At 51.7% G+C, this 13,177-nt stretch overlaps 4 protein-coding genes across 4 annotated transcripts; 3 read left to right on the plus strand and 1 right to left on the minus strand.

The window, feature by feature from the left end:
* Positions 1-968: 968 nt before the first annotated feature.
* ACET3X_000703 (uncharacterized protein) lies at positions 969-4,325 on the plus strand (the record flags this gene model as incomplete). The annotated part of the gene is made up of 3 exons (XM_069448028.1): positions 969-3,095; positions 3,145-3,833; positions 3,881-4,325. 3 exons carry the CDS (start codon positions 969-971, stop codon positions 4,323-4,325), a joined length of 3,261 nt encoding a protein of 1,086 aa, XP_069310945.1.
* A 1,626-nt stretch (positions 4,326-5,951) lies between these two features.
* ACET3X_000704 (uncharacterized protein) lies at positions 5,952-8,149 on the plus strand (the record flags this gene model as incomplete). Its single annotated transcript, XM_069448029.1, has 7 exons — positions 5,952-6,185; positions 6,237-6,437; positions 6,484-6,642; positions 6,691-6,796; positions 6,951-7,048; positions 7,103-7,700; positions 8,067-8,149. The coding sequence occupies 7 exons, from the start codon at positions 5,952-5,954 to the stop codon at positions 8,147-8,149; spliced, it is 1,479 nt and encodes a 492-aa protein (XP_069310946.1).
* Positions 8,150-8,575: 426 nt separating this feature from the next.
* ACET3X_000705 (uncharacterized protein) lies at positions 8,576-9,319 on the minus strand (the record flags this gene model as incomplete). The annotated part of the gene is made up of 1 exon (XM_069448031.1): positions 8,576-9,319. One exon carries the CDS (start codon positions 9,317-9,319, stop codon positions 8,576-8,578), a length of 744 nt encoding a protein of 247 aa, XP_069310947.1.
* An 818-nt stretch (positions 9,320-10,137) lies between these two features.
* Positions 10,138-11,819, plus strand: ACET3X_000706 (uncharacterized protein; the record flags this gene model as incomplete). The annotated part of the gene is made up of 4 exons (XM_069448032.1): positions 10,138-10,181; positions 10,232-10,310; positions 10,366-10,962; positions 11,013-11,819. 4 exons carry the CDS (start codon positions 10,138-10,140, stop codon positions 11,817-11,819), a joined length of 1,527 nt encoding a protein of 508 aa, XP_069310948.1.
* Between the last annotated feature and the right edge of the window lie 1,358 nt (positions 11,820-13,177).

Here is a 13,177-nt window from a genome sequence, read left to right on the forward strand (position 1 = left end):
GCTAACCTATCATGGTATCATGTCTGTCGATCACGTGTGGAACCTGTGAAAATCGACAACCTGGGAAACTGCGGGTAGACCCAGGTCGCAGCTCCGAGTCCTGGTACCTGACGCTATCTCTGCTGGCTTGCATTTCGGGTTTGGTTTCAGCATTGCGCTTGAGAAAACACGGGGTGTCCCCACGGACGTGAGTACGGAGAAGCTCGTGTTTACTGAGCTGCATCGAGGTCTATTACATTTCAATGGCTTATGCCGTATTGTGCACTTGTACAGCTGCCAGACACGATGCAGAGAACATCTCCAAGGTGGATTCTGCGGGTTATGGCGTTGGGAAGATGAACTCCTCCGTGAACGTGACCCAGACACGCCCAGGGAGCACAGTCCATGCCATCGGCGCCATGTCAGCGTGTGCGAGGCGACTGCAGGTGACGAAGGAGCATCTCAGGCGTGCACAGAATGAATTTCCGTGTTGGAAAATGCTGCCGACGAGCAGGCGCCGGGGTCAGGGCTTCTGATATCGGGATGTGGGTGATTCATGGGGTCCGTCGCGGGAGTCGAGGTGCTAACGCTAAGGCGTGCCTGGAGAAGGGATAGGTCAAGCTGCAACTATCGACTTTAAACCAACGACCAAACTCACAGGCCGCCTCTTTGGCCATCAAGACGCGAGCCCACAGCACCCCTTTCCATCTCGCAGTCATCAGAAATCGACTCGCACGCCGTAGACTCTTCTCACATGCTTGATTTTATCGCGTTGCGACACCTGGAAGACGGTCGCCCTGCTGGCGGGCCATCCCCGTGAGGCCGCGAACCGCCAAGACCACCCCCCACAACCGACGACGACGACTATGTCGTTCAGTGCTTCTCCATATCCGCCATCATCGCGAGAACGCCCAAGTCATAGCCGCTCTTTCCATCAACCGCCTAATGCGACCCGTTTGCGGACTCCCAATGCGCTAAACGATGAGGCCATGTCAAACCACAACGCGAACAACTTTGGGGATGGGGGAGACATCGCCGCGGAGGAAGATCCTCGGGCGGCGCGTTGGCGCGAACACTACCTACGCACCGAAGCGCGTCTGGCTTCCGTGCTCGGCGGCACATACGACAGCGATGCTGTTGATGCCCTGAACGATGAGGCGTCATCCGGTGACGCTCCGGCGCATGACGCGCGACCAGCCATCACCCCGAAGAAGCTAACCCGCACAATCGACGAGGACGACTACGGCGATGACGAAGACGATGAAGACGACGACGATGCCCACACCTCTCCGTTGCACACCAAAGGCCAAACCAATGGCCTTGCCGTCGCCGCTCCCAGCACGCCAAGCCTCCTCCGCGTACCCTCCATGTCGAACAAGTCAGGTCACGACCGGACTGGCACACCTTCGTCGGACCACACAAAGACATCAGATGATGTGCGCAAGAAGCTGCAACAGGATAAAAAGGCGGCTGAGGATGCCGCAAAGCGGAGCTTCCAGACCATGTTCTATCCATTAGAGAGCGACCGTGACGCGATGCTAGAACAGCAGAAGCTTGACGAGCTCGACCGCCAGGTGGAAATAGAGACCTCTGGAACACCTGCGAATGCACCGCCCAACAGCGCCGCCGTCGCCCCCCAGCAAGGCACTCTGAGCACCACAAACCTTGGGGCGTCTAGTCTTACCCTCAAGCACCTCATCTCCCGCATCGATGCGCAGAGAGACAAAGTCCATGCCACTGACGCGCAGCTGCGAAGCCTTATCAGCGAAGTCCGCAAGAATAGGAGTAAATGGGCAAACGAGGACCGGGTCGGCCAGGAGGAGCTATACGAGAGCACGGAGAAGGTCCTCATGGAACTCAAGGCAAACGAACATGCCCACCCCTTCCTTCAGCGCGTCAACAAACGAGAAGCCCCAGATTACTACAATGTGATCAAACATCCCATGGACATTGGCACAATGATGAAGAAGCTCAAGCAGCTACAGTACAAATCCAAGAAGGAGTTTGTGGAAGACCTCATGCTCATATGGTCAAATTGTCTGAAGTACAATGCAGACCCAAGCCATTTCCTCCGCAAAAAGGCCTTGCATATGAAGAAGGAAACAGAGAAGCTCGTACCTCTCATCCCTGATATTACCGTTCGCGATCGCGCCGAAGTCGAGGCTGAAGAGCGGAGGATGCGCAATGGCGATGCAGACGCTGACGGCGCTGACGACAGCGAAGACGAGGAACCCATCATGGCTTCACGGGGAAGAAAGGCACCAAGCAAAGGAGGCAAAGGCTCGAGTAACGCTAGGAAGGCCCCTCCAGCTGGTCTGGAAGACACGCCGGGCCCAGAAACGAAGCCGCCAGTCCCATCTCTCAACAACGTGGTATCCAACCTGAAGAATGAGTTTCTACGAGCTGACTCCGAAATGGAAGGGAGCGTTAATGGTTTCTCAACACCTCCACCACCCGGTGCGTTGACACCATTAGGGGCAAATAGCATCTCGCGGAACGGCGTGAATGGTAGTCAGGCCGACATATCGGAAGCTGACGGCACCGGTGTTTCCATCAGCGACGCTTTGGAAGAAGATGCCGATCTCGACGACCTGGAATACAAAACCTGGAAACAAGTGACGAAGAAGGACCGAGCAATTATCGCGTCAGAGAGGCACAGATTGTTCCGTGACGACCACCTACAACCGGATGAACCTGCTATTCTACGCTCTAAAGCTGGTATGAGAAGATGGTTACGACACCGAAAGCAAGCTATCGAAGAAGAGTCTGCGGGTGGAGCTGTTTCTGCACCGGACGGCAAAGACGGCGTTCAGGCAGCAGCTGGCGAATCACTTGCCGAAGGCATTGAAGGAGAAGAAGAGCGCCAGATTCCTGACTACTACGACCCTGTGTGCGCCATTCCTGACCTTTCCGAGCGCCTGCAATGGGTGGAAGACGCTGAAGGTTACGTTATTCCACAAGCGGAAGAGTACATGCGTATCTTGCCAAAGGGACAGTTTATCTCACCAGACAGCGCGCTCGTGCATAAGTTCGATGATAACAACCACATACTGCAAGAGACCAGGAAAATCTGTGCAAAGATTGGCATCGTCAAACAGATGCAGATTCAGTCGCAGGTAGGTTTCTGTCCGGATTGCGGAGAAGTATGACCACTGACCCTCGTAGTTATACCAAAATCAGTTCCAGAGATACGAGCCACAGCCTTTTCACGAGGCCGACATTGAGCCAATAGTCACGTCTGAGGATGGGCCGATCATGGCTCCGTATGTCTGCCGTGCCGCCTTGCAGCGCAGCGTTGGCAAGGTCTTCTATCATGCTGGTTTCGAAGAGTTTCAACCATCCGCCCTTGACGCCGTAACTGATATTGCGGCGAAATTCTTTCAAAATCTTGTTGCAAGCCTTGGAATCTATCGCGAAACGCCGAAGATGAAGTCGGACACACCGCTTACTCTTCCCAACGGCCAGGTCACAAACTGGGCACCGCGCTTCACCCAGGAAGAAGCCGTGCTTCATTCACTGCATGCTAATGGCGTTGATCTTGAGTCATTAGAGACTTATGTCAAGGACGATGTCGAGAGGCTTGGTACGAAGCTCGGTGGCATGCATGACAGGATGAAATCGTACTACACTGAGCTTCTGCGACCAGCTATGGACAACGCTGGCGCTGACGGTGCTGGTGCCTTTAATGACGGTAGCGAGCAGTTCGTGGGAGGTGATTTCGCCGAAGACATTGGTGAAGACTTCTTCGGTTTCAAAGAGCTCGGCCTCGACATCGAGTTCGGACTCACATCTAGTGTGCCATTGCATTTGCTACAAAACAGGGTGCACAATGCATATGCCAGGCAGGATAACAGGTACGTCGGGCTAAATGCTTCCACAAGGCTCTTGCTAATTTACTCAGCAACATCGCAACCGCCGGTGTCATCATGCCTGAACCGTCGAAGTTCGAGCCCGTTACTATACAGACCGCTGAAAACCAGATTGGTCTTCTCCAAGGTTGGCTCCTCAGCAAACTTCGTGACAACAACAGTCAGCCACTTGTTGAAGATGACGATCTTCCTCCAAAGCAGCGATTCCCTAAACCGCGTTTGCCACCTACGGGCAAAATCTCCAGTCCTCGGAAACGTCCTCTCCGAGAGCAACAACAAATGGCTCGTAAGAAGCGCAAGCTAGATGAGGAGAAGGACGAAAATAGCACTGACCAAGCTGGGTTCATGAAGGGTATTGGTAAGCCCATTGGCAAACTGAAGCTTGAGCCAGTACAGAGAGAAGACCACAGCGTACAAGAGCCGGAGAAGGAGGATGGTAGCGCGCATGGAATGCCGAGCCCACCCGAGTCTTTTTAGGAACACTGTTGGCTGGTAACCACGACTGGATTCATTCCGCCAGTCATCTTCTATAATTCCGAATTCTCACCGTGTATCCCAGGCGACAGGATGTCGTTTTTCGCAATCATTGTTTAATTCATCGACATATCTCTGTTCTCTTCGCGCTTTCCATGACGGCCTCGGGCCTGCACTATCGTCTTCCTGTCACCACGGAACACGGTAGTCTTACGACAGGGTTCTTTTATTTCTTTCCTTCGCTCACCATCTTTCTCTGGGAGCAAATTTGTCTTACTACATTGAAAAAAGGCGGAAGGGTTGTCCTTGTATACCCAGCTTTGCATTTTGCGCAGTGGCCTTCTGCGTAGTTTTACGATCGCGTGTTTGCGACATCAGGTTGGACTTATGATGGGTTGGTTTTGGACTTGGGGCTTTGTGCATTCCTCTTTGTATATACCAGACCCATGGGTTTGAGAAGACGGTCATGGCATCTATGGGTCGCCCATAGTATTTCAATACTATACATGGAGTATGACCATGCAACTAGTCTTTGTTTCGTGTGTGACATGAACCCGATTCTCTCGTGTGTAACATGATTAGTATATCACTGTCGAGATTTTACAGCTGCTCACTGTGAGATATGCAGTAGAAAAGTGGTTGTCAATATGATGTAGGAGGCCGGTTTTCACAGAGCGATCGAAATGTACCCTCTTCGTCGCAGTGTGGTTGCCTAGATATTAACATGATATTACAGTATCATTGCGCGTAGACAAGCACGGTTGACCTTGGCATTTGTAACGTGAACAACAGACACGCAAGTCGCCAGCTCGTAGGTCTTTGAGCATGCGTCGGGACAGAACATCTCTTTCACGCTCATCATTCTTCCACCAGTCGCGTAGCTGAATCGCGATGTGACATTTATGCTGAGCATGTGGGATGAAAGCTGTATGCAAGCCTAAATGTTCGTTTCTGAAATCTATGCTGGCGATTGGAAACTTCGTGCGGTGCCGAACAAGTTTACGTTCGCAGAAATTCGCGTTGGTAGAGAAGGTGTTGTCACCACAGCATAGAAAGCACAAACGTGCGCAGAAGAAATAAAAAGTGCATATGAACATGAGAAACTCGAGTATCCAATAAAACGCCATGAAGTCTTCCGCTTTACGATGTCTGTTGAGGAGTGAAACTAGATTTGTTGATATACCACAATTCTATAAGTGGTCGAGCTGGAAATTGGAGTTGTTATTAGCGCAACCAGATCTTCGTTTCTGCGCGGACCGTCCATTCCCACTTTCCATACCTCCACCTTAGAGCAACGTCCGCATCACAGTTCGACTCGAATTTCAACCGAAGTCAATTGCTTATTTTCGGTAAGAAGTTTGCCACCGCTTGCTTCATCGCAATTGGCGACATTGCTGATTCCGAGCTAACGTGCCACGAGACTTGGATCTGAGACCGACTTTCTTCACAACACTCGTCAACCTCACGCGCACCTCCTCGCGCCACTTCATTTCATACTCTTGATCGGCCCAAATTTCTATCGCGCATTTCTGGGTCAGCGTCATTGGCGCGCGTCAATTTCTTTCATTTGTTCCTGCGCTTCTCACAGCTGCTTAGCCCTGGCTACCATTGAGACTTTTTCGGCTCATCATGGCCCCGAACGGCCACCAAGCATCTGGAAAGAAGGGTGTTCACAAATCTAGCGATGGCTCCTCTGTTTTCTGGGAGGACAAGCATGGCCATCGGGAGTTCATGGATTGGAAAGAAGCAAATCAGAACGGTCCTTTTCCTTCGTACGAGGAATGGGTCGAGTCTCAAAAAAGGTCAGGTGGTCTCTCATTATATTACACGGCTTTGCGCATGTTTGAGGATTCTGACTCAACTGTAAGTTATTGTCGCGACAAATCAAAATCTGTCCTTTGCTGAACGCACCAGGACGAGGAGGCCCCACCTGTCAGGGCCAAACCTCAAGTAGCCAAGGCTCGTGGTCAAGTCGGCCGCCCCAAGAGGACTGCAAGTACGAATGGCAACGGATTATTCCGCGCGGCTGACTCTGCGACACCGACTGCCGTCGCCAACTTGGAAGACCTTAGTCCTTCTGGCAAGAAGAAGCGTAAGGCGCGTAAGAAGCCACTCGTGAGTAACACCCGCTTAATCTTTGCCTACTTGCTGACTGTATTAGTCCGAGGAGGTCGTCGCTTCAGCGAGCGACAGTGGTGAAGACATCAAGGATGTTGGAGCATCGACACCCGTGGCCGAGAGTGCGACGCCCACTGCACCGAAAATCACAGTTAATGGTCAGCGCAAGTCTTCGACCCGTAAAGCAAGAAAGAAGCCCATCGTGAGTTTCACTGTGTACACGCATTCTACTCCGCACTGACGTATCTAGTCGGAGGAAATTATCTCGCTAGATGACGAGCTAGATGACGCGATGGAAACTACGATCGATGAGGTTACTGCATCTGCGATTGCGTCTCCTCTTCCAGTTCGATCTGGTATGTGCATTTCTGAGATTACATGGAAGTTTGATCACCCGACTTGTGTAGCTCCGTTAGATTCACCGGAACCCTGCTAGGCCCAAACCTCATGATGATTTGAAGCAGAATCTTGCTTGAATATTGTATTGTAACTGAGCTAAGTCTTTCACAGCTCCGAAATCGCCTGCCACAGTACCGACTTCAGACTCGCCGAAAAAAAGTCACATCCTGAAGCTGAGCACCAGGAAAACACCGAAGAAGAAGACCGTCGTAAGTATATTGTCCAAGAAACGGGTACATGTTGCTAACATGGTCACGCCTGAGGAATCTACCGTTGAAAGTGGAGCTGTCATTGAAGATGATTCCATTCAAGCTACGCCTAACAACACCGTGACTGTAGCTGAGCCAGGCATCACCATCGACACAAACTTCATACCGAAAGTCGATGGAAAGATGGCTCAAGACACGGACTCTGCTGCAGCTTCTCCAGACCCGGTTACCGCATCAGCAGGCTCTACTCGACGTGGTCTTCGCATAAGAAAGCCTGCACAACAGAGACCATACTATCACGATTCTCAATTGTTTGAGGACGTAGAGCCGACCACTGGAGATGCACAGGATTCAAGTAACACGTCACCAGCTGCGCAGGGCAGGAGAGTTTCAGTCGCGTCGATTAGCAAGAACATTGACGACGCTCTACTAGCCTCACTGGATGAAGAGGCGATGGCTCTACTTCAAGAAGAGACCGAGCCCGAGCCTGCCAGACCCAAACATTTCAAGGGAAAAGGTCGCGCATGGAAGAAAGAAGGATCTGACGAGGACGAAGAATTCTCTATACTTGCCAGTCAGAGAGCTGCTAGTAAGAAGTCCGCAAAAGCAGCGCGGATGAAGTTTATGCAAGGTCAAGTCCCCAAGAAGCGGGGTAGGCCGAGAAAAAGCGGCCGGTCTGAAGAGCTCATCGATGAAGAGACAGATGAAGACAAGGACGCGGTAAAGCGGAAGCGGCCGCCTCCACGCAAGAGCGCTTTGTCCGAGGAGGTCATCATTGACAGTTCCGATGAAGAAGAAGCAAAGGAGATGGAGGTGGAGGAATCCGCTACACCTAGGCACACCCCAAATAAGTCCTACACACCAAAAGAGATGGCGGTAGAGGAATCCACAACGCCCACGCACACCCCAAACAAGTCCTACACACCAAAGGCGACGGAGGTGGAGGAAACCACAACACCCAATTATACTCCAGACAAGTCATATACACCACAAGGCTGGCCAAAACATAGTCATAAAGCTGACAATGGTGCGAATGGCGACTCGGAGCTCGGCACTGGTGACGAGCTGGAGGTTGCCAGTCCATCTAAGAAGACGGTTTGAAGTGCGATGGGGGATTCTGGTAAGCTACATACCTCGATGAACAAGTTGTCAGAAACAAGCTGATATGTGGAATACAGGTATGTGGAATACAGGTATGCGTCACAACTGGAGAGTTGGGACAATCTTGCATTTCATTTGTCACTTTCTTAGGTAGCATATTTGGATGGGATTGCATGCCGGTGTTTGTGTAGATCTACGGGCGTCCCGGAACCTGCATATGTGATAAGAAGGAAGATGCATAGTATTGGATGTATGTATCATCCGTCTGCAGCTGGTAATATATTATAGTATTCAGGGTGTGTATACTGGCCATGAAGTTTGATCATCGTACTGTGAAGGCCTGAAGCATACAGCCCAAGTGATATCAGTAGGAAACCCCTCGTATCTTCAAGATATGCCGTGAGTATCCCATTTGCGCTGTAGAACTCAAAACCTCAAACCCCTTAGCCTAGCAAAGTAGTACACGAGTCCAAAGGCCAGTCCTCCCAGATGCCCGGCATGACCAATGCGCGAGTTGGTGCTGTTGAGATAGTATCCATCGTAGACTGCATAGCCCGCAACCAAAGCCCACAGTGGCATTGGCACAATACCATATATCAGCACCTGAGAATGCGGTGCCAGACACGCCGCTACAGTGCTGATGCCCATGACAGCTCCAGAGAATCCGAGACCGCGCGTGTTGTCTCTGGCACGAGGACCTTGAGCCTGCATTTGGTAATACCGGTTGAATAGGTAGCCGACTGATCCCGCAATGCCAGAGCCCAGAGCAATGGTCAGGTAGCGGACAGGCGTTATGATGGGCGCATTGGCCAAGAAGGAACCCAGGAAGTAGACGGTAAACATGTTGGAGAATATATGGCCGATATCCACATGGGTAAAGATGGAAGTGAGGAGCGACAAGTAGTTTCCTTGCTGAAACGCGGTGAGATTCAACGTCATCTTCTTCATGAAATTTTCAAAGGGCCGTGGGTAGCCCTGCCGAGCTTGCTCCTTGACGTAGTATGCGTACCCGAAAACGGCAATGTTGGTTCCCATGAGTCCATACAGAATAGCCTCGTTCATCTTGACCTGGTCTCGGTAGTGACCGTAGCCACCTGAAGAGTAGAAGCGCGGACGTGGTAGGCGGACATGCTGGGATGTGTGGGAAGGAGAGAAGAAGTGAGTAGACATTGTTTTGGTAGTTCTTGGTGTCCGGAGTATGCGGAGAGTCTGTGAAAGGCGGAGGAGAGACGACATGGTCCTGTGTGGAACTATACGAAAGACGTGTGGCGACGGGTAATCAAAGACGCAAGGTACACGGACTAGTTGATACAAAAGATGGATGTGCCAAGAAGTCTATACGGATGGTCAGTACTCACACTGCGCCCCAGACACGGGATGTGGCGACATACATGAGGCGCGAACTTGGTACACGTGAAAGGGACGTGGGCTCAGGTTGAGCATGCAGAAGGAAAGGACCGACGTCAGCAGGGCCAATGACAAGCACGCACGGGCCCCTGCCCTCCACCAGCTTCAGATTCCTGCTTGCATAAAGCGGCCCGCTCAGCTACCACAACACCACACAAACCGCCCTCAGCTGCACAAAATTACACCATCGTCTCTGCCCTCAGCCTCCCGAAGGTCCATACTGACTCCCACTGCCCGCAGTACACCCCGCGCCAACACCCACTTGCAGACTACTCCACAAGGCGAAACAACAGCTTTGCGACTCTCTCGAGCATCAACCAGCTGCCTCGACTCCGCACAAGACGACTACGACAACTCGACATTAGAGTCGCCATCACACCAGAAGCACTCCGATCCCGCCCTTACCGAGCCCCACTTTCTTCGGGAAACACCACGCCAACGTCCACATCCAAACCCCTCACTTTGCATCTGCTCTGCCCTACCGCAAGCATTGTGCACATACCAATTGCGTCTCTATCCACACCACTAGACCTTGACGTCCCGACCTGCAACCCCACCTCCGGTGGACCCCCACATACACAATGACTTCAGAAATCACCAACCAACTAGCAGCAACGCAGCTGAGGTGAGTCAACGTCCAAATAAGCAAGAGCTACGCGCTGACATGCTTCGCAGCGATGCTACACCGTCAGGAGAGGCGAGCTGGAAAGCCGGGCTGAATGCGCCAGTAAAGGATGCGCGACCCCAAACAGAGGTACGCCACGAGCCTGGGGATCATGGTTTTGGGACGTGTGCTAATGCTAGGTCAGGACGTTACAGCAACCAAGGGCCTCGAGTTTGAAGACTTCTTCATCAAGCGCGAGCTTATGATGGGCATTTTCGAGGCCGGGTTCGAAAAGCCGTCGCCTATCCAAGAAGAGACGATCCCAGTAGCCCTCACTGGCCGAGACATCCTTGCGCGAGCGAAGAACGGTACCGGAAAGACTGCTGCTTTTGTTATTCCCACCCTCGAGCGCATAAACCCGAAGAGCCCCAAGACGCAAGCCCTGATCCTCGTACCCACCAGAGAACTCGCGCTACAAACATCCCAGGTGTGCAAGCAACTGGGACAGCACCTTGGTATCAACGTCATGGTCTCGACTGGTGGTACAGGGCTGAAGGACGACATCATACGTTTGAGCGATCCCGTTCACATCATCGTCGGAACACCAGGCAGAATCCTCGACCTGGCTGGAAAGGGCGTCGCAGATCTTTCCGCTTGCCAAACGTTTGTCATGGACGAGGCCGACAAGCTTCTGTCACCTGAATTTACCCCAGTTGTAGAGCAACTTCTTGGCTTCCACCCCAAGGACAGACAAGTCATGCTTTTCTCGGCTACCTTCCCCATTGTAGTCAAGAGCTTCAAGGTATGTGGAACGAGCCTTTGCAACACACAAGACTTGCTAAACCACTGCAGGACAAGCATATGAACTCCCCGTACGAAATCAACCTCATGGATGAACTGACACTCCGTGGTATCACGCAATACTATGCTTTCGTCGAGGAGAAGCAGAAAGTACACTGCTTGAACACCCTCTTCAACAAGCTCCAGATTAACCAGTCCATCATTTTCTGTAACTCCACGAACCGTGTCGAGCTCCTTGCGAAGAAGATTACCGAGCTTGGATATTCTTGCTTCTACTCGCATGCGCGTATGCTTCAGCACAACCGTAATCGCGTCTTCCACGACTTCCGCAACGGTGTTTGCAGAAACCTTGTCTGTTCGGATTTACTCACCCGTGGTATCGATATTCAAGCCGTCAACGTTGTAATCAACTTTGATTTCCCCAAGAATGCCGAGACATACTTGCACAGGATCGGTCGATCTGGTCGTTTCGGACATTTGGGTTTGGCTATCAATTTGATCAACTGGGAAGACCGCTTCAATCTTTACAGGATCGAACAAGAGCTTGGTACCGAAATCCAGCCCATTCCCCAGGTCATCGAGAAGAACCTATACGTTTACGAATCGCCCGAGTCCATCCCTCGCCTCATGTCCAATGCCCAGCGCCCTGCAATCCAAGGTCAGCCACAGGAACAAGACGGTGCCGCACGCGGTAATGCCAATGCTCGAGGAGGTTTCCGTGGCGGACGTGGTGGCGGTGGTCAATTCCAAGGACAGCGCCGAGGTCCTCCACAAAACCAACAGAACCGTCAACCAAACGGTCAAAACCCTCAGCGAAACCCCAGGCCACAACCCACGGGCCCGCCTCCGGCCTCGTAAAAGAGTCCGGTAGGTGTTGGTTTTCTGCGCATTGTGTTGCCTTCTGACATCCAACATACGTTAGCATGTCACTCAACAATTCTCTGTTCGGAGCCTGCGATGGCATTTGGTGCATTACCGCCAAGTGCGTTTTTCAATCTTTTCCTTTTTACGACTATGCGATCAGCTCCGACGACGCGGTACGGGATACCTGGACTTCTGTTTTCAGGTTTAACGAATCGAATCATCGGCGCAATACGGTTATGACGGTCTGGACCTTTCTCCATGTACTATATACCAAGGTCTGTCAGGGTCGCGTCTTGTTTTTGCTTTGTGTCGGTCGGCTGGTTTCGCCGACGGCGTTTTTGGAGGCCTCTGCCTTTACAGTAGAGCGCATTCTACTTTTCCGTGCGCTTCTAGTCCTCTAGTTCTCACTTCCATTCTCTACTCAACAGCATTGGCGGTTGTGGTTAGTATAGTCTTTTCAAAAGCCCGGCCCTGCTCATATAGAGGATTACGACTGAGCACCATCTTGTTTGTTACGACTACACCCTATTCACGACGCTGCTGGATATTCGTAGCTCTTTCAGGGCTATCCCAAGTCTCTCTCAGCGACACTATTTCGCTCTCATCTCTGGCTCTTGACAACAATCATCTTCAGCCTCACAACTACACTCCCTATTCGATGCGTTGCTGCATCGTAGCGCGTATCATTATACCATGGAACTCCAGCGGCCCTTCCATCTCCCTAGACTACCGCACTCACCTGACCATCTTCTCTTTTGCACTGCAAGCAAAAGACCAGAGTAGGCTGGGTTAGTGCTTCCAATGAAGCTACAGGCACACCTCGCGGACAACACGGCGCACCGTCCATACTTGCGACGGTCTGTCGTCGACTCTGGAGGTTTCGTGGGTTGGAAGGACTTCCTAGTCAGAAGAAATCAACGACACAAATCACGTTGTCACAAGAAAATAAGAAAAAAGCTTTGAGGGCACGGTTGGAGACGTCATGGATAACGATCACGGTTTGCTTTGAGTACAGAAGTTGTTGGCACATGACTGCTGCGGCTACTACTACTGATCAAGCGATCTTGTTTTGCTGTCGTGTTTGATCGACTTCAAGTTAGTTCCAGGTCTTTCCAATGCAAATCTGCTTCCCTCGAACATTGTCTTCAACGTCTTGTTACTCGCTTTCTTCCAACTAACAAGCTTGATTAGCATCAAATGTGTCTAGACCGCTTTACAAGCAAGCTGTACCGACTCAGACGGTAAGCTACGCGATTCTAGTGAGATGATTCCGCCTCGCATTATCGGATCATTCCCTGTTGGCGCAACAGGGAACAACGATGAACAGCTTTAGTCGTATATTGACCGTCGAG

This window comes from Alternaria dauci, chromosome 1, assembly GCF_042100115.1.
Source record: "Alternaria dauci strain A2016 chromosome 1, whole genome shotgun sequence".
Classification (NCBI taxonomy): domain Eukaryota; kingdom Fungi; phylum Ascomycota; class Dothideomycetes; order Pleosporales; family Pleosporaceae; genus Alternaria; species Alternaria dauci.